This window comes from Athene noctua, chromosome 1 (genome assembly GCF_965140245.1).
Source record: "Athene noctua chromosome 1, bAthNoc1.hap1.1, whole genome shotgun sequence".
NCBI classification, from domain to species: Eukaryota; Metazoa; Chordata; class Aves; order Strigiformes; family Strigidae; genus Athene; species Athene noctua.
The window spans coordinates 134,383,259-134,406,624 of NC_134037.1; the positions used below are offsets into that span (position 1 = coordinate 134,383,259).

The 23,366-nt window shown below is 43.3% G+C and overlaps 1 protein-coding gene across 4 annotated transcripts in view; it reads right to left on the minus strand.

Moving 5' to 3' along the window:
* Window positions 1–1,313: 1,313 nt before the first annotated feature.
* CFAP91 (cilia and flagella associated protein 91) overlaps window positions 1,314–23,366 on the minus strand; it is a 34,968-nt gene continuing 12,915 nt past the window's right edge. For 2 of the 4 annotated variants that reach the window (XM_074927746.1, XM_074927757.1), the window contains exons 11-18: window positions 15,930–16,046; window positions 12,784–12,855; window positions 11,104–11,250; window positions 7,816–8,037; window positions 6,404–6,552; window positions 5,133–5,224; window positions 1,646–1,965; window positions 1,314–1,568 (exon numbers count right to left, since the gene is read on the minus strand). In XM_074927746.1, the coding sequence (XP_074783847.1) occupies window positions 1,688–1,965; window positions 5,133–5,224; window positions 6,404–6,552; window positions 7,816–8,037; window positions 11,104–11,250; window positions 12,784–12,855; window positions 15,930–16,046 (1,077 nt within the window). In that variant the 3' untranslated portion in view covers window positions 1,314–1,568; window positions 1,646–1,687. Of the gene's footprint in view, window positions 1,966–2,533; window positions 3,086–5,132; window positions 5,225–6,403; window positions 6,553–7,815; window positions 8,038–11,103; window positions 11,251–12,783; window positions 12,856–15,929; window positions 16,047–23,366 lie in introns of all 4 variants that reach the window. The other 2 variants (XR_012635234.1, XM_074927735.1) reach the window with 2 other exon arrangements.

The following is a 23,366-nucleotide window of genomic DNA, read 5'->3' on the forward strand; positions in this document are numbered from 1 at the left end:
TTTTCCCAAATCCCCAGACCCTCGTGGGATCATCCTCAGAGTCCTGACCAAAACTCATCACTCGCCTCTGACTCCTGCCTGATTTTGCAGTCCTTGGAGGCTGCCTGACCTCTCCAGTCACCAGGCCCCTGGTTCAGCGACCTGGAGATCAGCAGTGGCTTCTTGGTGCAGCTCAGTTTCTTCTCTCCAGTTCTTATTCACAGCTCAGTGGAATACGGGGGTATTCAGACTTTTTTCCTCCTCTCACGCTCTCAACTCCCCGCCGCTCCCCCTCCCCTCCCAGCCCAATCCACAAAACAGAAATCTGACACAAATTTTTTTTTCCAGGAATGCACTAATGAGCCTGAATTTTTGACCAGCTGCTGGTTTGTGTTTTGAAGGAGCAGGATTAGTTCGCTGGAGCACACCTGAGGCGTTACAGACCCAGCTCAAAGAACGGGCTGCCATCAGTGACAGAGAAATGAGGGACCCACACAGAGATCAGCCCATTATCACGTTAGGGCTGAGAGCCAATACTCCGATTTGTTGCAGAAGTTGCAGCCATCAGTGAGTAAGCAGTTTGGGTGCGGTGTTGTGGCTGTGCCTGCTCCTCCAAAAGCTGCCTCGTTTGATGTTGCTATCGGTGTAAACGTGCCTTTCAGATGCTCAACCCACAGACCTCGGGAATTTTGACAGGTGGGTGCTGGGGAGCTGAGCAAGTGCCTGACAGCTCTCTGATCAGAGGCACTGTGCTGTCTGCAGCCTGCCGGCTCCTGACATCCTGAGCTGGAGCACCCCCGTGCTTGCAAACAAGGCAAAGCCAGCAGCCTTTCTGCCTAGTCCCCTGGAGCTGGAGAGTGACTAACGCTGTTCCAAGAAAAATAAGATTCTTTCCAGAATTGTTCTCCTTTGGGATGGTGAAAAGCAAGAAGAGGTCAGTTCAAAGAGTAACATTTCTGGAAAAAGCCATAAGCAGGGACTAATGGGTTCTTTGCACGACCTCCATCAGCCCCCTCCGTGACATTCTGCGATCACCTTGCATAGTGATTAGTGCCAGACACTGCCTGGTTGGCAGGAACCACTCTGCCGAGGTCAAGGGCGCCTTTTCTTTATGCAAGGACTAATTATGTGAAAAGATGATGCAGGATCTGACCGTTTTTGTTCGATGCTTTATTAATAGCAGTGCTAATGCAGGAGGCCACTGTGCTTTACTCCACTGAGGAAATCAGTGGGACATGCTTGAGAAAAGATTCTGTTTATGGTCCCAACTCAAAATTTCCCATTGCTGGAATATTTTTTCATTTAATGTTATTAATGCAAGGAAATACCACCAAAAGTCCAGGTGCAGATCTTTATTGGTCTGTGTCAGGAAAACAAACAAGGAATGCTAACACTCCTTTCTCACTCAAGCTTCTTTTAACAATTAGAAGAGAAAAATTAGGTAATGAGGTTCATTGGGGAGGAGGTGGAGGGGGCTGGACTAGGACTACCACACCAGAATGTATACAGAGTGGTTCCAGGACAACATTGCTGGCAGGCAGCAAGAGGGAGAGCCCCAGGAAGAGAGAGGATTTTCCATTCTGATTGCCCTGAAAAAAGTAAATATGACGTGCTTCTCTCTCCACCATGCTCCAAGCTCAAATGACAGAGGGGAAGGGGAACTCACCTGGTTCATCTTCTGTCCCTAGGAGGCTGTGGGAGCCTTGTCTTATCCATCAGAAGGGTTCACTGCCCTCTCTCCTGGGCTTTCTTCACACAGAAGTTCAGCTGGTTTACGTACAACTGGGGCAGAGCAATTGCTGTCAGCTGTTCTTGGCCCAGCAGCTGTCCCGCTCTGAGCAGCACTCACTGTCCCAGTGGGAGGATCCCCCTTTGTCTCGCTGGCAGATGTCTCCCACTGTAGTGCCAGATCAGCCACTACCCTCTCTGTGCCCCCGTGGATGATCTGATGAGCAGCATAGATGTGTTTTCTTTGGGACTGCCTCACTGCATGTAAAAAAAAAGAGGGAAGACTTTAACTTGGAAATGTACAGCAAAGCATTCTCAGTAGAGGAGAAGGGAGGGATAGCTTTTAGCCTTCCTGCAGCTGTGGAAAAGCCTATCTCAAGGAGAAAAAAAAAAAAAAAAAATCACGCCCTTCTAACTTTGGCTGAAAGCGTTCTACTGCCACCTAATAGCAGCAACCAACTTTGCATTTCACTTTGCAGACTAACCCCCACAGTGGGAAGCACAGCCAAATTGGTTTCCTTTCCAGCTTAGGGCATAACTGCCCAGGATAGGTTATCAGGCTTTAAAATAACTTCTCCTTCAGTGTCTGTTCATTGCAGCAGGCCTCTGGAAGACTGGAGCTGAAATCTGCCCTCTCCCGTGTTATGATTTTGCCTGCACTGAGAAACTTGCTGAGTTCAAAGCAAGGGAGATATCATAGACACAGTAAATCACGGACCTTATCGTCTCCCTTCTGCTACTGCAGGCTTGTTCTTTACTCTGTTTTACTGTTTTCATCCAATCTCACTCGTACATCTTTCCAGCCTACCTCTTGGGAAATAATTACCCAAGGCAAAGCATTCACCCTACAATCCTCTTGCTGCTCTTCACTCTTCTTTGTTCCCTTGTTCTCTCGCTAGACTTAAGATGCTGGTAAACATTCATGGGGGCTTGTAAGGAGGGTGTGGGGAATGTTGCAGGAACGAGCTGTAGCTCTCATTGTGTCACTTCTCTGGAAAAGCCCAAGACTTCCTTGTTGCTTTGGGCTGTTGCCGTTGTAAGGCTAAGCTGCACTTTCACTGTGAATCTGACCCAGTGTTGTCTTGCATGGTGTCACACAGTTCTGCGTCCCGTCACTGACTCGGTCGCTCAACGTTAATAACCCGTCCTGCTTTTGTTTAATCCATCTCCCAGGTCTGTTTTGTCAGCAGTGAATGCAACTGGATCTCTCTTGCATTTGAAAAGTTGACCTTCACCAGCCAGCTCTCAATTCCCAGGAGAGCTTTCTCTACTCAAGGCATTTTGGCTTCAATCATGTGTGCATGAACTGTATCAGCTATACTAGGAGTACTCTCCTGGTATTGCTGCAGTCCCTTCCTCCAACCACAGGGAATTCCATCTAAAAAAAAAAAAGCAGGCTCAAACTGTTGAGTGATTGTCCTTTTAAAAGCAAGTTTTTTCATATCAGCACATTGACTTCTACTTCCAATGAGGGAGGGTTCAGAAGTGAGGTGCAGAGGAGTTTCAGCCTGAGCCAGTATTGAATAATCGTTGCTTTTATGCATAGCAATGTGACAAAAAGAAGAGAAAAAAAAATAAGAGAAGACTAGGTAATGGCAAAATAGAGGTGTTTAAGAGGAAGGTAAAGCATAGGCAAAGTGCAGGCCCTCAAATCTTTGTTCTACAGATGGATTTGTTCCTCTGGCAGGCCAGACAACCGTGCTCTCAGATCACTCCCTGCTAGTTTCAAGGCAGGTGTATGCTCAAGCATGTGCCAGGTTGCTAAAACACAGCTTCATCATGAATCATCTGGCTCGCTATAGGGAAAGCTTTAAAAGCTGCCACAGGAACACAATGCACTGATGTGCTCATGAGAGCTACTGCCATTCTTTGATACTATTTCCCTTGGATTTACATGGAATATTTACTGATTCTGCTTCCCTGAAGGTATCCCTGTGCAGGAGGTTTAGGGCAGGGTGTGTTCATCGGAGCGTGCGTCTGGTAGAATCCAGCTCTTTCTGAAGTGTACGGAGTCCCCTCCACCCCATGCAGTAATAACAGAAGAGAGTATGAGCCAGGTTTCTTCCTGACATTTGATGTCTGCTGTCATAAGAATATATCACGGCAAATTTCACTTGCTCACGTTTGAAGGAGCTCTTGTCCCTTATCACCTATTGCTCCAGCCCTTCCACCAGCATCCATTTTAATTTTTGTCTGGGTCTAGCTCTGCTTTCCAGGCAAACCCACTGTAGCTATCACAGATTTTAAGATTTTATTTTTTTTTTCTTCTGTTGCTTGAGAGTGCTTCTCAGGTGCTTTGTTTGTTACCTGCTGTTGCATTTATTGTGCTGCTGTTACACCTATTTTCTTCCTTGATGATACCTCTACGTCTTCAGAATCCTAGGCCATCTCCAGGTCTTTTCTTTCTGTTCTCATTTCTGAGACAGACTAACCTGTGTGTGTTAGTGCCTGAGCTGCAGGCTTCATTGACTAAAATTACATCACCTGCTTTGGCAGGCTTGCAGAAACAGGGCTAAGAAGAGGGGAGCTGATTTCAGCTTAGGCAGAATTGCCAGCTGCTGAAGAGGTACTGTTGTAACAAATACACAAACTAGGAGGAAGAAAGTTTGGACAATTCAGAGACCACAAACTCTGTTTGCAGGGTTTGTGTTTTCATTCACAAGCAACAAAAGAAGCAAGTGAAGTAAGTGCTTTTGTTCTCAAGTCAGAGAAGTACACTGCGGCAAGGACCACTTCAGACTCTATTGTGACACAATTGCTTTTCTGTGGGTGACAGGTTTAGTCACGGTCTTCTGAGTGTGCTGGTCAGTGGAAACATCCCAGTTAAGAACAGCCATTTGGTCGTGATACTTAATGTAACAGAGAAGTTTTCAGGGCCTTCCTGTCTGTATTTTGACAGATACTATTCCGGTTTGGCTAAACAGAAGCATCCTTTACAACTGCAAGATTATCTACTTAAAACATGATGCCACTACAGCCAACCCTAAAACCTTATATTTGCTTCTAGCTCTCAATCAATTGGGGGGAGGGGGAATGAAGAGGAAAGCATATAATCTTCCCTCCACATAAGGTTGAAGTTAAAGACTTCTACAGTTTTTAGAAATTGCCATATAACAGACAATTCACAGCCATGCTACTTAAAGACTTCTCCCAGTTTGTTTCTGAAGGTGCTATTGGCTGCTTTTTTCATGTAGTTCTATTGTTGCAGACACACCAAACGTACATCAAGTCTGAATTCAGATCACTGTTTTAAATTTCATGAGAAATTGGTGAAAAAGGATCAGAGGGCTTAACTTTCCACCTGCAGAGGGCAAAAGAAGAATCTCAGAGAACTGAGACAACTCTTGGCACTGCATCTTTCAGTCAGTCAGAGTGAGGATGGGTGAACCAGTTCACGAACAGAATAAAGTCACTGGACTCCTTACCTTTTTCTCTGATAGACATTTTCTCAGCTTCCGGAATCAGGAAATCATAAACCAGCTCTGCTATAATCTCTTCTGACTGTAGGTGAGTTCGACTATTGAACAGATGCAGAGTGGTATTAGTATTTTAATTTTCTTTCCAGATCACCTCTGCAAACATGACTCCTTTATAAATATCCTTACTATTGGGGATAGTGGGTCTCTCTTTGTCCTACAAATAGGTGACAGTGTGACTATTCCCCTTGCACTGCACTGCCAATGTGTTCAATACTGCATTGGAAAGCAGTACTTCCAGAGAGAAGATCACCCTAGACTCCTTAGCCTCGAAGGTATTTAGAAGCCCAGTTCTCACTGATGACAAACTGAGTTAGACACGCAGATACCTCTGAGGATTTGAGTCTTTGTCAGTTTAGTCTTTGGCCCATTGCTGAGTTTGCTAAATTCTTCCCTTTTGTGACTCTGCATTTGGCTGGTCCCCGTGCTCTTTTCCATGCCAGTGTTTGGTGGGTTCCCAATTGGCCCAGAGGCTGCATGCATTATTTATGCTTCATTCTCCCCAAGGATTTCAACATTCTGGTTGTATTCATCTAGTTACAAAATACACAGCTGCTGTACCATAGGAGAGTCACTGTGTCATTGGGATTTTTATGGCTCAATTCCAGAAAAAGAGCATAGAAACTGAACTGGAGGTTTGGCAGGTCCTAAAAAGTATTCTCTGCTGATGCCCCAGCCAAACACAAGACTGTGGTGTTCTCAACAACTTACTCTACTCAAAGTGCCTTGTCAGGCAGCCATCAATATGACTGACCCCCATGGAAATTGGCAGTTTCTTAAAGAACAGCCAACCCAGAATGAAAGCCTGCTGTATAGCTGTATCTTTTAGCATCTCTTTCAAACGGATTTTCTGTAGTAGTGTAAATAAATGAAAAGACCAGTGTGAATGGGTATTGCTTTAGGCAGTTCCCAGATTCACTTAAATCTCAGTCACAGCATCGCATTGGCATGGAGAAGTCTAAAAAGGGTGATTCACAGATCCCACGAGTGATTTGCAAAGGGAATCTGGCACATGCTGTATAGAAATAAAGCTCTGATGGATTTATATGTGTATAGTAACAGTGTGGTTCCCATACAGCAGTCACGCTAATGAAGTGATCGTGAACAGTACTGCTCTGCCCTTCCTATGTCTTAGATTATACACGTAAGCACAGATGCAGATAGGCAGGCAGGTCCTAAACTGCTGTAAACAGCCTCTAATGTGCTGTTTAATAACGTACCGACTTTCCATTTCGTAAGCAATGTTGTTGATTTCTACAGCCATTCTCTGAACCTCTTCCCTGGCTTGTTCTTCGGCTGTGTTCTCCATGCTACTCAGGATAATGTCTTCCAAGTAGGAGTCAATAGTGCTCTGGTGCACTTTCACCACCTGGAACAAAACACCAAGATATTGTTCCTCTGCCTATTGCTGGGCCAGGAGTGTGGTGCAAACAGAGCTCTAAAGCAGCAAAACCAACAGATTTTCACCAGACTCTTTAATTTCAGGCAGGCCAGCCTGAGATTTGATTTGAGAGGTGCTTTCTGGGAAGAATAACTTGTGTAAAAATTTATTTTCTAATCATTCTTTCTGAGAACTAATTGAACAGAAACCAGTGCAGGAAAGAACCAGTGGTAGAAGAAAAACTTATTCGCAGATCCAGTTCTATTGCAGCAGGTTAGTTCTGTGAATGCAGTGGCAGTTGCTTTGTCAGTTCTCATGGTCCCCTGAGTGACAACTGCAAATAATGAACATCAGTATTGACTTCAGTAGATTAATCAGCATTCAAGCAAATCCTGAAGGAAAAGGTTCCAACAAGCCAGTCAAAGTAATATGAATAAAACCAAGATAAAATTATTGGTTTCCCTATAATGGTTGTAGAGCAGAGATTCTAGAAACGGGTTTTTTCCTTCTGCTAGTCTGAAGGGCATAAGCTTGTGGCACTTTGACCCTCCCTGCTTCCCACTCAGAGATGCAGAAAGGAGGAGAAGCTAAAATTAAAACAAAAATAAACATGATGCCAGACTCTTGGTATTCACCTCCTCCCCCAAAGTTTGAAAATTATTGGTTTAGTCAATTAGGCTCCCACTCATTCCTTTCAACTGGGAGAAATATGCTTCATGCAGTCAGGAGCTAGGGAATAGGACTATAGAATAGTTGTGGACTGTGGTAGTTCAGGACTTTTGTTTCTAGATTTCAAGGTTATGTTATCCGTTATCGTTACTTCAAAATAATTTTTGTACCTCTCATTATTAGCAGTCCACTTTTGGGGGCAAAATAATTCAAAAACCTTGCTTAAAGGCATCCTTCCTGGGAGAACACCTAATAGTTCTGCGAGACGAAGTGCTGTCAAAATAATATTCCTAAAGATGATCTAGGTACATCTGTTCTCCATAGGTGTTTGTTGTGGAAATTTAGAAACCTACATTCATCCATGATGTGCCTGACAGGACTGTCTGTAGGGGTATTCAGATCATCCTTAATTTAATGGACGTGACTCCTTTAGGAAGGAATCACCCTCTCTTTGCTAAGCCTCAATTTTAAAACTTGCCATCACTGAAATCAGAGCTGAAGCACCTCCCTTCCATCTGGACTTTCCCACAAGGAAGTGGTTCCTACAAACCATCCACAGTCCCACCAGCCTCCCTCTCTTGCCTGTCTGAAAATCTCATCTTCCTCCTGCCGCCGCCTCTCTTCCACCTGACGACGTCCGCTCTCCTCCGCTTCCCGCATCCGCCTCTGCCTCTCAGCCAGCATGACAAAAGCGTGGATCTTCCGTTCTTCTTGTAGCCTCACCAGCTCTTTGGACAGGAAATCAAATATGTTTGCCAGTGCCCTTCCTTCTTCCCGAGCCAAGTGGCTTTCCATTGATGACAACTTAAAAAAAAAAAAAAAAGCAAAAAATTGTGTTACAAACCCCAGGAATGTTTTTCAAAGTCCCAGGACTACCATATGTGAAACAGCTCTGTAGCATCCACTCAGACCAGCCATGGGACAACCCTGTAGGAATTTTGCATTCTTCTTGTTTTACATGTGCTGGCCTGGATTCTGCATAATGTAACGTTCCTGTATATAGGCTCTGATGGCATAAAGAGACTCAAAGATGCCAAAAGTAGTTAGGGTGGGAATAGTCCTAATGCTGTCACACTAGGACAAGCAGCCCCTGTGCTTGAGTGGGTGGGACGAGATAAAGCACTAGACACTGCGTTCCAGGTTATTATGAACTGCTTTTGTGGCTGTGACTCTGATCAGAATAGTTGCTGAGGCCATCTGCTTGTTACTGGGGAACTCTCTGCTGCCCAGACCATAAAAGGGGAGGTATAAAAGTGACAGTGAAATGACTTCAGCTGCACACCCTCCATCTTTCTCTGCTAAGCTTAGCTAGACCAGAACAGAGAAACAGGATCAAAAGTTGCAAATAAAGCTTCTTTCTAGCATTTGGAAATTAAACCCTCAATCTTTACAAGCAGGAAGCTTTAGGAAACTCTAACTGTGAGTACATCCACATTTCTATCCTCTTCTAAAGATACAAAATGTTTGTTACAGTTCCAAGCCACCTCAGTGAAATGGTATGTCCTTCTTTGGCTGGATATTCATGATGTGACCGAAGTGATTCAACATGCTGAGATAATGCAGCAACCATGAGTCCCTAAAGTTTTAGGTATTGAGTTGCTACCTAAACCTGTACAAGTTACTAACTGCTAACAAATTCAAATCAATAGGAATTCTATTGAGTTTGTAGAAGTGCAGACAAGACCTCAAAGTTCTGGGTAATGGAAAATCAGAAAGTCTGTGACAGAGCTGACACTAGATTCCAGGCGTTCAGCGTTCCTGTGCCATTCACTCCTCGTTCCAAACATATCATCTTTTATGGGTTGGGTACGTGGGACTGCACTTCGGAAAGGGACAAGATCTATGGTAAGTTCATTATCTCCAGTATGTACTACAAAGTCCCAGTCCTTGGCAGGAGGGAATGTCTGGAACTGGCTGGGATGTGGTGTTTCTGTTGGAATAAACAGGCAATAACAGAGTAGACCCAAACGTAAAACTCAAACTGGAGCTGAAATACCCCAGACAAGTAGTAATATATCAGCCTTCTTATATTGCTGTGCCATTTGCTCATTCAGTGTTTCAAAGAAAGTGCTGCACACATCTGGAAGTGACAGTGCTTCACCCATGCGTGTTTACGATGGAGGATGGCAATGCAGTAACCCCACAGGGGGGGATAACATTCAACTACCGTGCTGCTTCCTCCTTAGTGCTTCAGGTGCTGTGTCTAAAACTGATGTGAAATGGAGGAAAACAACCCAGGAACACTCTTGTCTTAGACTTTTGTTAGATATGAGGTTGGAAATTTTCAACCCCTCATCTCTGACCATTTTATCTGAAGTTTCTGTCCTCTTTCTGCACGAAGTATTTCTTGAAAATTGCTACCTCTTATACTGGAAAGGTCAGAAACCTGAAAAAACCTCTGACCACCAAAAACTATAGAATTGTGAAGTCATCAGTGACTTTCTAAAATAGCCACGCACATAGAAAACTCCTGCACACGCATTCCAGAGAGTTTTAAAAGTTCAAAATGCTTGAAGACCTGAGCCTTGGACTGTGTGCTTTCAGAGACACAGTAAAAAAAAATGCAAGAGTAGAGGAGGTAGATACCAGCAGAGGGGGATAGTGGCTCTCCCAAAAGGAAATGCTGAGTTCAGAGGTCAGCATCTTTACCATTTGTTCTCTTTCCTTCTCTACGAATTCCATTATGGTGTCTGAGCTTCTCTCTCCTTCATTATCACCTGGGCTTCCAGAGGAGAAAGAGCATTTCAAGTTTGTAATGCCTAAGACTTTTATTTTTCTCTTAATTCCTCAGTAGAAAAATTCCATATTCCTGCATTCCACACCTGGGCTCCCTGTGTGTGAGGGAGCATCTGGAAATGATAAAAGTAACACAGCCACTCAGTTCAATTTTTACTGAGATCTGAGGGTAAATTTTGTGGCCGCCCACCCAGCAGGAAGCAGTGGTCTGATTTCATCTCCACCAGGCCAGCTGGCCAGTGGATGCTGTCATCATAATCTGGAACTTGCATAATTGTCTCACAGCTGGTCATTGAAAAAACAGGAGGGTAGTAAAAACTATAGGAAAACCTGCAGGAATGTAGGAGATACTGTATAGCTGAGATGCAGTGAAGTCTGGACAAAATTTCTTTATGATCCATTTCAGACCAGCATCTACCGTTTGATTCACTTTGCTCTGGAAGGTTGTGGCCCTGCAAGGAAACAGGATGGGAATTTGCATCCTCAGCTCTCACTAGATCCTTGGCAGAGGATGGGGCCCAAAATTGCTCTGCTCTGCGTAACAGTGGCAAGTACTACCATGTGACACCATTGCTAAGGTCCTGGGAGTCTTGAGCCCAGCAAGGCTTATAAAGTAAGTCAGCTTTGGCTTCTTTTGTGATGTTTTATGCCTCAGGAGGAGCCTGAGAGGGTGCCAAGCTAGAAAAGGAACAGGGAAACATTCAATAAAACATCTGACAGATGCAAGTGACAATCACGTATTGTAATGCCAGGTCACAGCACCAGTCAAATGGATTGAAATGTGGGAAAACTGAGGTTCATCTGACAGTGCAGTTTGTTCAAAGCCCTGTATATAAGTAAGCACTTTGTCTGCAAACAAAGCAAGTGCAGCCTGGGTAGCAGCTGTGGTCAGGGCGCCTCAGTCTGCTTCTGAGATTCCCTAGAGCCCCCACAGCAGTGAGAGTGCAATTTTAGCCCCTCAAGCATTCAATGCTTGGCCTGTGCTAGGAGACCATTTTTGTTACTTGGGGTGCCTTCTGTGCTGTGGATAACAGAAAACATAAATTAAATACGAGTGTGTTGGTGGCACTGCAAGCACAGAGCACCCGGTGAGGACAGTGTCATGAATCAGCATTCCCATCTATACGGGCAAACCTTGTGCATTTGCAAGTCATGCTGTTGCTGTAGAGCCTGTGTCATTTGCTCCTTCGCTTTCAAAAGCAGCTGTCCATCCTCTTGGAGTGCATGAGTGGTGCGCAGCTCCTGGATCAGTTCCAGCCGCTTCTCCTTCCCTTCAAACATCTTTAAAATAAAGTTAAACAACCAAGCATGTTAAATGGAGAATATAGATCAACATGTTTTGCCAGCAGAGCACAGCCTTTTTCTCTGAGTTGCAAGGTCAGCTGTTTCCAAGACCTAGTTCTCTGTAAGGAATTTGTGCCCGCATTTAGGCAAACACCACAGCTGTCAGGTAAATCTTGTCTAAACCCTCCTGCATAGAAGATGAAAGTTGAGACTTCTGCTGTGGAGTATAGATAATCCCTTGCTACTTTATTATAAAATAATTTTTGTTTTTTATTCTGCTTGGCTTTGCCCAGAACTCTAACTACTGGAATGCAGAACAGCAACACCAATGTCAAGTGAAAAGGGCAGTAGCCTTCTGCATATCCTGTTATATCAGCCTCAATGTCAAAGCTTCCCAGTGTGAGCATTGCTCCTTTCCCTCAGTCCAGGGTTAGATGTCTCCTGTTTCAACATCTACGGTTCTCTGACCTTTGTTTTGAGGGGGTCCAGCAACAGCTCAAAGCAATAAATTAATGGGGAAGTTGTTGAAACTGCTGCTGTCCCTGTTATGGGGTTATGTGGCCCAGCTCTTTCCTGACACTGTCTTATTTTCATTCCCCCTCTCTTCCAGCAGGACTTCTAACAGCAAGAAAAGATCACATCATTCTCCAACTGAGTCATGTATTTCTGATCCAGTAGTAGCTGGAAGGAGCTTCCTAAAATGATGGGACATTTCAGGATGTGGAAGTCAACATTCCTGCAAAGGCATCAAACATCCTTCTCGCAGGTCACCACAGAATGGGAGAAGACTTGGGAAGTCTATATTCCCCCTCAAGCCACTTCCACAGTATTGCATTGTTTGCCAAAGCTCAGGTCATATCCCCACGTGGGAACACTTCACAAATGTTAAATAAATAGTGCAAGAGAGAATATCAGTTATACTCTCAGCCAGCATGAAAACAAACCTTCTGGACTGCTCTGATCAAAAGTAATAGACTTGCTCAATATAAAGCCCATGAGGCATGGCTACTCAATTTTTACCTAGACCTGCTTCTGCTCCACTGAAAGCAGAATGATGGGTCCTGCACTTGCTGGAAATCATGGTGGTATGCTTCAGTTGCTTCTCATCTCAGGTTCAGCTCACCATCAAAGGAAACTGGAAAGATGGTATGAAATACAGGCTGCCCTGCTGGGATGTGGGAGGTTTCTTGTGCCTGGGATCTTGGCATAATCAAGGTAAAATGTACTCATGGTCCAGATCTAGCCTAGAATTTGCCATTTGAGTAGTTCCGCTATGAAGCATCTAATTAAACAGCTGAGTGTAGGGAATGGCAGGAACAGGGAGACACTCACAGACGTGTGGGAACCTAGAATTTCCTGTATGAAATCTGGACTGGAGAGCAAAGCCTTGAAGGACTCCAGATAACATACAAGAGGATATGCTATAGAAGCCTCATTACCCTTGATTACTGCTGTGGAAGAAAGATTGCAAACACACTTTCAATCATTCCCACCATCATTCTGAGGAGAGATGTAAACGAAGAGACACACCGTGTTCTGAATAGCCCTGCCTCGGAGTAACTTCTGCAGACAGATCACTGCCAGTTCTGTTTCCTCTTCCTCCTGCCGAAACACAACAAATATCCCCACAATAATTAATTATTTCCTTGGAGGCTGAGATTTCTATAGATTATCCACCTAATTATCAGAAAGTCTAACTCATATCCAGCTTTTTCTCAGTTATTTCTGAATACCCTTCTTCTAATTTCTAGGGAAAGGTGAGTCATAATAAGACGTATTTCCATGTTTTACAAGAGATGGGGGAGAAAGGCTGTATAATTAGATTCTATTTGAGATTTTAGAGGGTCTTTAGAGATGAGTACCTAATGATAAGGAGATGTTGATGGAGAAAATTACTGTATGCATTAGAAGTACTATTTGTAGCTTGACTGAATTTGAGTTTGCAAAATGAGCATCAGCTACATTAATTTAACAGGTCAAGGCACTAAGGGGATGGAATTATTATTGAAGGAGGTGTAAGAGAGCTGTTAACCAGAAATAAAAGGATTAAATTAAAAGGGAACACATACAATTTTTCTTTTGATATTTATCCCAGTGGTGACCTTTATCAGAGTAACTCAGTAAATTTAAGACTCAGAAGGTGATAGTTTGGAAGTCAAATTAATTACATTACATTATGATTTGTCTCTTTGAGAACTTTACTGGCCTAGCATTGTGTGACTGATACCAATCTGGAAGAATGATGGAGCATAGTGGGAAAAGGGAATATGACCATAGGAGGGAAAAAAAAAAAGGGCTTATTTTAAATAGAGGAAGCACAGCTGGCAGCATTTTTTCTTGCTGTGGGGTATTCTAGCCGGGATTTGACAGTAGCAGAAGGAAAAATCCCATTGGGTGCCTGGGAAAAATAAAAAGAAGTCTAAAAATTGCAAGGAATTTTTTTCAATAAAGAGCCTATGAGGTCTGCGTTGAAATGTGGTATTTTAGAAGTGCCGGAAAAACAGGGAAGAGTGTGGGATGAGAGAAGTGGTGTGGGCTTAAATCTTAGTATCTGTTTTTTCTTAGGTGTTGAAGATTGAGTTTTCCAAATGCAAAAGGAAGCATTTTTGCCTTTCCACACCACCACCCAGGAGGAGCAAAGCAGAACAAGCCAAAGGACTGCCTTATAATTGGGAATGTTCTTTTTTTCTGGAAAGAAGGGATGAATTTCCAGCCCAGTTAGAGAGCTAAACTGTACTACATCACCTGGCTATAGTGTGAAAGCCCTTCAGGCCAGAATTTTGGAAATGGAGATGGCACTTATACTGGACAGGTAAGCCAAACTGCTTAGTTTGATTTAAACTAAGATTTGGTTTAAATTTTTGTGAGATGCATTTTTCTGTACTTCTGTTGTTCAGTGCTGCAAATGATGCCTTAGCAAGGGTAATCATTAGCTTCTCCATCTGCCTGCTACAGATCAGCAGGAAAGAATGAGAGGAGATGGAAAGCCTAGTGTGCCCTGCAGGAAAAGAAAAAAAATGGAATAAAGGATATGGAAGGATCTAGGAGCAGGCTGAAAACTAGAGGGGGTTGGAAGAAAGTGATAAACCAGTGAAGGAATTCAGAGGCGCTCTATGAGCTTGTTGTGGCTAGTAAGTGCATAAGAAATGACTGGGGGAGGCCTGCAGTAGTGCCTCCATTCTCTCCACTTTCTTTTATATCTCTTGTGGTCCATGTCACCTGCCTGTCACTCTGGCACACTTTCCTTTTGAGATCCTCAACTCCAGTAGGAAGAAGCTGGTGCATTTAGCAGTTGGTACTCGTATGTGTGTATGGCAGGAAGAGAAGCATTAACAACAGAGGAGAGCCTTGCTTTCAGTGCTCCTCACAGCCAGCTGGTAGGAGAAACCTCACTTGGATTCTGCAAGGCAGGAGATGTTAGTGCTGCTCTTCAGTGCCTGAAGTGGCCTGATTTTACAGATGGAGCTTCACTAGAGAGCTCTACTCTTTTATGTGTTCGCACATAAAGATACCTGAAAATAAACCAAATGTTGACAGAATTCATTTAGGTGGAATTATATTGTATGGGAACTCTTAAAAAAAAAAAACAAACCCCAGAATCTGTAAACACTGCTGTCAAGAATGACAACAACTGGGTCATCAATCTTTCTGATTTCTTTCCATGTTACCTGGGAGTACTTAAAAATCTGCTAAACTGGTAAATCTACCACTGCAATACGGTATCTAATACCTAGGAATTAGTAAAGCTGTGGAAAGCTCTTCCCAAGGAGACATTCTTGTTTAGTCGTCTTAAAATAGACTGTATAAAACATACATAGCACATCATACTGCACAAAAGAAGACAGCATGGATGATCTAATAAGGCTTTCTCTCTCTCACTTTCACGGTTGTGTGATTCTCTTAAATTCACAAGTTTAAATGGCAATTGTGACTGATTCTTACTACATCATGAAAATGGTGTTAATAAGCAGACAAAGCAATCCAATCCACTGGGGCAACGACCTCTTAAGTATGTTACTTTAAGAAAGGAAAAGAAGTTGCAGCTCCTCTAAAAAGTTTTTTTCCTACAGCTTATCACATCCCCTATGACACATCATTACTGCTATTTCAATCTCTGCAGAAGAATCATCTGTGAACTGGGGCATGCTCATCAAAGGCTGCATCCTGCATGATGACAAGAGCTTCACTCCAGCAAATTAATGAAGTGGATGCTCAGTGCTAAACACTCAAAGTCTCACTGACTTCAATAGGACTCAACTTAATTGCTCCACTGGATTACAATAGTGTTGTCAGATCAGAAGGTTGGAAGACACTGAATAATAATAACAACAACAACAACAACAACAATAATAATAATAATAATAATCATCATCATCATCATCATCTGACTTTTTGTTCCCCAAGAACAAGGGAATCTACTGATTTATTTATTAAATAAAGTTTAGTGAAGGATTTGGCCAACAAATATTGTAAAACATTTTCAATTCTTCAGCTGCTAGTATCTTTATAGAATAAAGAGAGACTAAGAGAGTCTTAAGAAATAGTGATGGCTATTTCTAACATGAGTACACAACAAAAAGATAAAGTTTCTTTCCTTCTCTGGCCATCCCTTTCACAGCCGTGTAGGAAACAATCAGGGATCCACAGAAAAAATATGCTAAAACCAGCCCACTTACAATTGATGGCTTTTCCAGGATTGGAGTGGGTGGCCGAGGAATGGGCTTTTCTACTTTTTCAAGGAAATGGAGGGGCTTCTTTGGTTCCTTGACTTTATTCTTCTTCTCCAGTACTGCCTGGAACAGACACACAATTTAATCAGAACTGGGCTAGATAGAACAACGCAACAAGGCCAGTCCTCTAGATGATGACTATTGCTGATCACACTGATTACTCGGAGCTGAAAGTGTTTTGCACTTTGCAGGCTTATGGCTTCTATTTCTTGCTGCACATCAACTAAAAAACTGAATATGGTCAGTAGATGAGGTGATTGTTTGGTCAGAAGATACTGATGTGAACTTCAAAATCATATGTAAGAAGGAAGTGAGAGTTATTTTTACTATATTTACAAGTAAGTCATCAGCAATTGCATAGGGTGAGTCACCTAAAATGAATCTAAAATGGGTATGAACTTAATCTCTAATATAATACATTCTTAAATAAAAGCATATTTCAGATTTATTTTTTCACTTTAAAATAGGAATCTCATTGAACCAGTCAAACCCATATGCAAGCAGAGGCAGTTGTGTGTACTACTTTCCTTATGCAATGACAGAAACAGTATTTTCCTGTAAGGCAGAGGTAGGATTCTTTCAAAACATGAAAACTGGGTAGGAATATCACAATTGATTTAAAGTTTACATATCAATACAGAATGGTTATAATTCTTTGCCTAACTATAGGTATAATGCTTTTACTGCGGGTTAGAAATGTTATGTGGTCAGGAGATTTTATGAAGGGGTCACTTGACAAACTATTGTCACTGTTCTGTGGCTCTTCCTCACTGAAACATCTTTGTATGCTGCACTGTTACTGCGCAGGGTCGAACCAAATGACCCAGGACCCCTTCCTTGCAAAATATGTTTTGAAACTCTTCTCTGCCCATCTGCAACTGCCCAGTGGCACCTGTAGCAACTGTACAAGTGGACTAAGGGCCAAAAGGAAACTAACTTGCCTGAGAATGTCCTTCTACCAAGAAAATCCACAAGCCCATTAAGAGCGGGTTTAACTTGCTTGCAGCTGGCAGATGTCAAACCTTGTCAGCCAAAGCAGGCTAGGAGTGGAAATGCCACCACGGCCTCAACTTTTTCAAGACACTTTCAAACTGTTTAAGAGAGCCAGAGCCCTGCCAACTTCCCATCACAGCTACTTAGAACAAGATATTCAGATAATCACTTCCAACTGCACAGCAATGCTTGCCTGCTGTAGGACATCACACTTTGGCTCAAAAAAGGAAAGGGAAGAGAGTATGTGCATTCAAGCTCCTTCAAAATTATAGCCCTACTACTGTATGGGTTGGATCTGTAATCTTTATTACTGAAAGAACGGACATATTCCAGCAAGGAAAAGTGTGCCTTTTTTTTTTTTTTTTTTTTTCCCTCACTCTCTGTCTTTCAAATGTTCATGTACAGTATTTCATTAGGGAGGGGAAAACAGATTAAAACTTAAGAAAAGAATGCCATGTTGAATTTCTCTCTCCAGTAACAGGAAATTGATGGCACTTGCACAGAATTTAATTGTAAAGTTTTGAAACTCATGTCATCATTGTACAAAACTTTTCTTGCACATTGGATCTGACCTTTCAGGACAGGATGATTAATTGCTCCAGAAAAGGAGAGAGTTTTCTAGGTGGAGGGCATAAAATGCTTTATTACTGAAAACTTCTGAAATGGACCATGTTAACACAAGACTCAGAGCCTATAAACTGCTTATAAGCCATGTGAAATGGTTATAGCTCCAAAATATTGAGAGATTTTCTGAACTGTTTCATGTATTTGATGACCTTAGAGCTCTCTGGCATGAAGATTATAACAGTGCTTGCTATGATTTATAAGGTGTTTTGCATGACAGGGGGAGAAAGTGAAAGAAAAAAGCTGCTGTAATTGTGATACTTTTTAAAACAATGTCTCCAATGTTGATTAGTACAATGTTGCATTCATAAGATTTTTTTCTGACAAAACCATAGCCTCCAAGAATATTTCTTGCTAACCGGAATAACAAAATACAACCAGAATAATAACTTCTAAAGACAGAAAAGTCTATGAGCACTTCTGACAAGAGGGAATTCTTATTAATGTAGATTTGAGAAATACTGCAGTTCTCAGAAGTGGTTTTATGTTTTCATGTCAGCATAGTCTAGTGCCAGCTTTGCTATCTTTACTAAGTCAAAAATGTTTACCATTTGCTTTCTCTAATCCAAGGTTTTAAGTTATTTTAAGACTTCAATGTAAGACAAGAAAAAGAAAATATTGGTGTTTGCATTAACTGGTTCTGGCTAACTTAACAAGTTACCATTTTTTGAAATAGAGAGACCAGGCCCCAAGAATCACTGTAAAAAATACTTTCTTTAAAAAGTGCTAAATTTCCGAACAATATGCTTCAAATGTTAGTGCCTACATATCACACTCTAATTTTTCTGAGGTAGACTACATTACTTTTTACAGGTAGGAGATTCAGAGTCATGGTATAATCTGCTTGGATTTGGCGGTGAAGTACCACCCAATTCACCTCCTTTTCATTTTCCTGGCAAATGCAGCAAATTGTAGCCATGCTTTTGGCCATACACCTTAGCTTCTCTGCGGGCTTCTGATAGAAGCAGAACTCTTGACAGGACAGTGGCTTGAGAAACAACTCTTTGTTCAAATAAATAATTCTTCAGGTTCCTTATCTCCTCTGTGATTCTCTCCTTTTCACAAGACACTAGGTATATTTTATTTTCATACACAGCAGAGAGTATATAGTCATGTTTCTCTCCCTTTTAGCCCACAAATGAGGAAGGTTTGGTCATCAAGGATGGGCTGACTATCTACTTTGTAATGCAGCATGGCCGCTGCATCTTGGCTGATTAAGACCAACATAATAGCTCTTAGAGCTTGTCTGAGCATGAGCCAATTCACACTGTTGGAGATCTGTTCTTGATGAAATAACTGCTGGAACAGGTTTTCCTATGCTTCGAACTTGGCAAAGATTTTTTCCAGAGACATTGCTGCCCCTCTGCTTCTCCACCTCCTTCCAGCAATTGGATAAAGGAAAACAGACATGATGAGAGTTGCACTTAATGCTGAGGTGAGAGGTTCTTTATTCCGACATCATCTTGATTCAACACTTTGAAACTACCTGACACTTCACCCCTCTTGAGTCACCAGAGCATAGGGTGGCAGCCTAAAGTCATGCATTGTTCTGCACTGGGATTTCTTCTAGCAGCTCCTCTGTTCCTTGGTGTATTTGGTTACCTAGTTGCATTTCTTTCCTACAGTAATTAGATGTATCGGTATGCTATCTCTTTAATGCCTTGGATTTTCACAGAAGACTGTCTATATAATGGCTCATTTACATTTCTTAAAGCACTGTCATCTGCACTGGCTGGGAATTAGCTTTCCTTGTCCTTTTACAGGTCTCGTGTAAGATACAGATCACTGTTTTTACTGTAAGACTTGGATGACTCCTGTTTCTGCCATGTTCTCTTGTTTTAGAGAATTATTCAAAGGATGCTGAGTGTACATAATACTCCTGCAAAAGGTTTCAGGATGTTCCTCAAAAAGTCTGCTTCTAAAATCACTTCTTTTTGGCTTAGTTTCAAGTATGGGAGAAGCTGTTCTTTTTCTCAAGAAGATCCTTTTTGTAGTTCCTTGGATAGTTGCTTCTCCCTTCTTACAAGCTTTAAGCTTAGGAAAACCCTCAATATGGCAAACCAAGAGGAACATAATAAGAAGGACTAGTCCATCTTGCCACTTGTTTGGCTAGAGAAGCAAGCCTTGGAAACTTCCTTTATCAAAATTAATTACTTCTGAGGCTAGAATCTGGCATTCCTCTTCTATTTGCCACCTCCTGTCAAAGATTATCCAGGAAACATGAAAGAAAATCATTCTAGAGCTAGATCACTGTGAGTACTCTGAATTTTCTAGAGTTCTGCTTTATTTCTCGGATTGATTGTGCTAGGACAGCACTAAGAAGAGACTTTTGAAGAGAAAACTGCTCTAGCTGCTCAGTTATGGAAATAACACAAAGCAATGCACTGCCCTTCTGAGATGATCTCTAATTGCCTGCTTTAAACCTCTTTCATACTGTTGGTGATAGAGGTTGTTGGCAGGACCAAGATTGCTTATGCCAAGTGGTCAGAGAGCTGTCCTCTCAAGTGCTAAATACTGTTAAGTACTCTACACCCTTTACTCATCTTGACAGCTTCAGTAGCTTCTGAGGTGGACCTGCTGGAGAGACCCTGCTATGCCAGAACATGCTATAGCCACCAAACTTAAGAAGCAAAAGCCTCTGATAGGAGAAGTGACCACTAACAGCACCACAGAGCTCAAGTGCTAATTAGGGCAGTAATTTCTTCTTGCTCTGAACAGGAAGTTTGTTTAAATCAAATGGTGGTTGAGGCAGTCTGGGTGCTTCACAGTGTCAGTACCTTCTGCTTGTCTGGACCAACCAGGTTGGTGTCTACTTCTGTATATCTAAAAACAGCAGTTAAATTTTGCACAGTGGATTTATCATCTTTGCCTGCAAATGAAACGCTTTGTAATTTTAAAAGAAAATACATTTTGCCTTCTTGTGATGGGGAAATTAGTATTAGTTATGTTAGCCCTTCGGTTGGTATAAACTTAGACCAAGTGATCTATATTGATTTAAGAAAGAAAATATGAACAATTGTCTGCTTTCCATCTCCTTTCAGCCACCAGTTTTTCTTTGGAGAGACATTATTGTGTCACTAACCAGCACTGGGGCATACTTCTCCATGACTACACTTTAGACATGCCACTGTAGTCTTTCAAACCATGAGAAGTATTTTGAACAAGCGGAATACAATTGTTGTAATTGGAATTCAGCTCTGAAAGCTTGGGCTAACATTCTGGTCCCTATGAGAACTGTGTTATGATCTGGATTATACATAGTCACTACTTCAATTTTATGCAAAAAGCACCCAAACTCAAACCCCTTCAATAATACTGTGTCTTCTTCTCTAAAACTGTAGTGGATCAATGTCACAGAATCACAGAATCATCTAGGTTGGAAAGGAACCTGGAGATCATCTAGTTCAACCATTCGCCTGGCACAGTTCCCACCTACAGCATATCCTTAAGCTCTAAATCGACCCTGCTCTTGAACACCTCCAGGGATGGGGACTCCACCACCTCCCTGGGCAGCCCATTCCAACGCCCAACAACCCCTTCTGCAAAGAAATGCTTCCTAATATCTAGTCTAAACCTTCCCTGGTACAGCTTGAAGCCATTCCCTCTTGTCCTGTCGCTTTCTACTAGGCTAAAGAGGCTCAAACCCAGCTCTCTGCAGCTTCCTTTCACGTAGTTGTAGAGGGCCATGAGGTCTCCCCTCAGCCTCCTCTTCTCCAGACTAAACAATCCCAGTTCCCTCCGCCGCTCCTCATAGGACATGCGTTCCAGACCCTTGACCAGCTTTGTAGCCCTTCTCTGGACATGTTCGAGTAACTCTGTGTCCTTTTTGTAGCGAGGGGCCCAAAACTGAACACAGTAATCAAGGTGCGGCCTCACCAGCACCAAGTACAGGGGCAAGATCCCTTCCCTGTCCCTGCTGGCCACACTAATCCTGATACAAGCCAGGATGCCGTTGGCCTTCTTGGCCACCTGGGCACACTGATGGCTCCTGTTCAGCCGGCTCTCAATCAATACCCCCAGGTCCCTCTCTGACTGGCAGCTCTCCAGCCACTCCTCCCCAAGCCTGTAGCGCTGCTGGGGGTTGTTGTGGCCCAAGGGCAGCCCCCAGCATTTGCCCTTAGTGAAACTCCCCCAGCTGGCCTCAGCCCATGGCTCCAGCCTGTCCAGGTCTCTCTGCAGAGCCTCCCTACCCTCGAGCAGATCAACACTCCCACCCAACTTGGTGTCGTCTGCAAACTTACTGAGGGTGCACTCAATCCCCTCGTCTAGATCATCAGTAAAGATGTTAAACAGGAGTGGCCCCAAAACCGAGCTCTGGGGGACACCACTCATGACCGGCCACCAGCTGGATTTAACTCCATTTACCACAACTCTCTGGGCCCGGTTGTCCAGCCAGTTTTTAACCCAGCGAAGTGTGCGATTGTCCAAACCTTGAGCAGTCATTTTTGCCAGGAGAATGCTGTGGGAAACGGTGTCAAAAGCCTGGCTAAAGTCAAGGTAAATTACATCCACAGCCTTTCCCTCATCCAATAAGCAGGTCGCTCTGTCATAGGAGGAGATCAGGTTTGTCAAGCAGGACCTGCCTTTCATAAACCCGTGCTGACTGGGCCTGAGCATCTGGTTGTCCCTCATGTGTTGCATGATGGTGTTTAGGATGAGCTGCTCCATCAGCTTCCCAGGCACCGAAGTCAAGCTGACAGGTCTGTAATTTCCCGGATCATCCTTCTGACCCTTCTTATAGATGGGCATCACACTGGCCAATTTCCAATCAGTCGGGACCTCCCCGGTCAGCCAGGACTCCTGGTAAATGATAGAAAATGGCCTGGCGAGCACCCAGCCAGCTCCTTCAGCACTCTCGGGTGTATCCCATCTGGTCCCATAGACTTGTGTATGTCTATGTGATGCAGCAGGTCACTGACTGTCTCCTGGATTGCAGGGGGGTCGTTCTCCCAGTCTCTGTATTCTGGCTGTGGAGGCTGGATTTCATCAATACAACTAACCTTGCTATTAAAGACTGAGGCAAAGAAGGCATTAAGCACCTCTGCCTTCTCCTTATCACTTGTTACCATGTTTCCTCCTGCATCTAGCAGGGGATAGAGTCTCTCCTTGGACTTTCTTTTGCTACTGACATACTTATAGAAACTTTTCTTGTTATCCTTGATTGCAGAGGCCAAATTAATTTCTAGCTGGGCTTTAGCCCTTCTGATTTCCACCCTGCATAGCCTCACAGCCTCTCTGTAATCACTGTGTGTGGCTAGCCCCTTCTTCCAAAGGCTGTAAACTCTCCTTTTCTCCCTGAGTTGCAGCCAAAGCTCCCTGTTCAGCCAGGGTGGTCTTCTCTGGCGTCGGCTTCTCTTAGAGCACCTGAGGACCGCCTGCTCCTGAGCCATTAACACTTCCTTCTTAAAGAGTGCCCAGCCTTCCTGGGCCCCTGTACCCTTCAGGACAGTCTCCCAGGGGATCCTTTCAAGCAGGTGCCTAAACAAGACAAAGTCAGCCCTTCTGAAGTCCAGGATGTCAGTCCTGCTTAGCTCTCTCCTGACCTCTCTAAGAATAGAGAACTCTATTATTTCATGATCGCTGTGCCCTAGTCGGCCTCCAACCTCCACGTTGTCCACCAGCCCTTCTCTGTTCACGAAGAGGAGATCCAGCAGGGCACCTTCTCTGGTCAGTTCTCTCACCAGCTGCGTCAGGAAGTTGTCTCCCACACATTCTAGGAATATCTGGGACTGGTCTCGTTCTGCCATGTTGTATTTCCAGCAGATG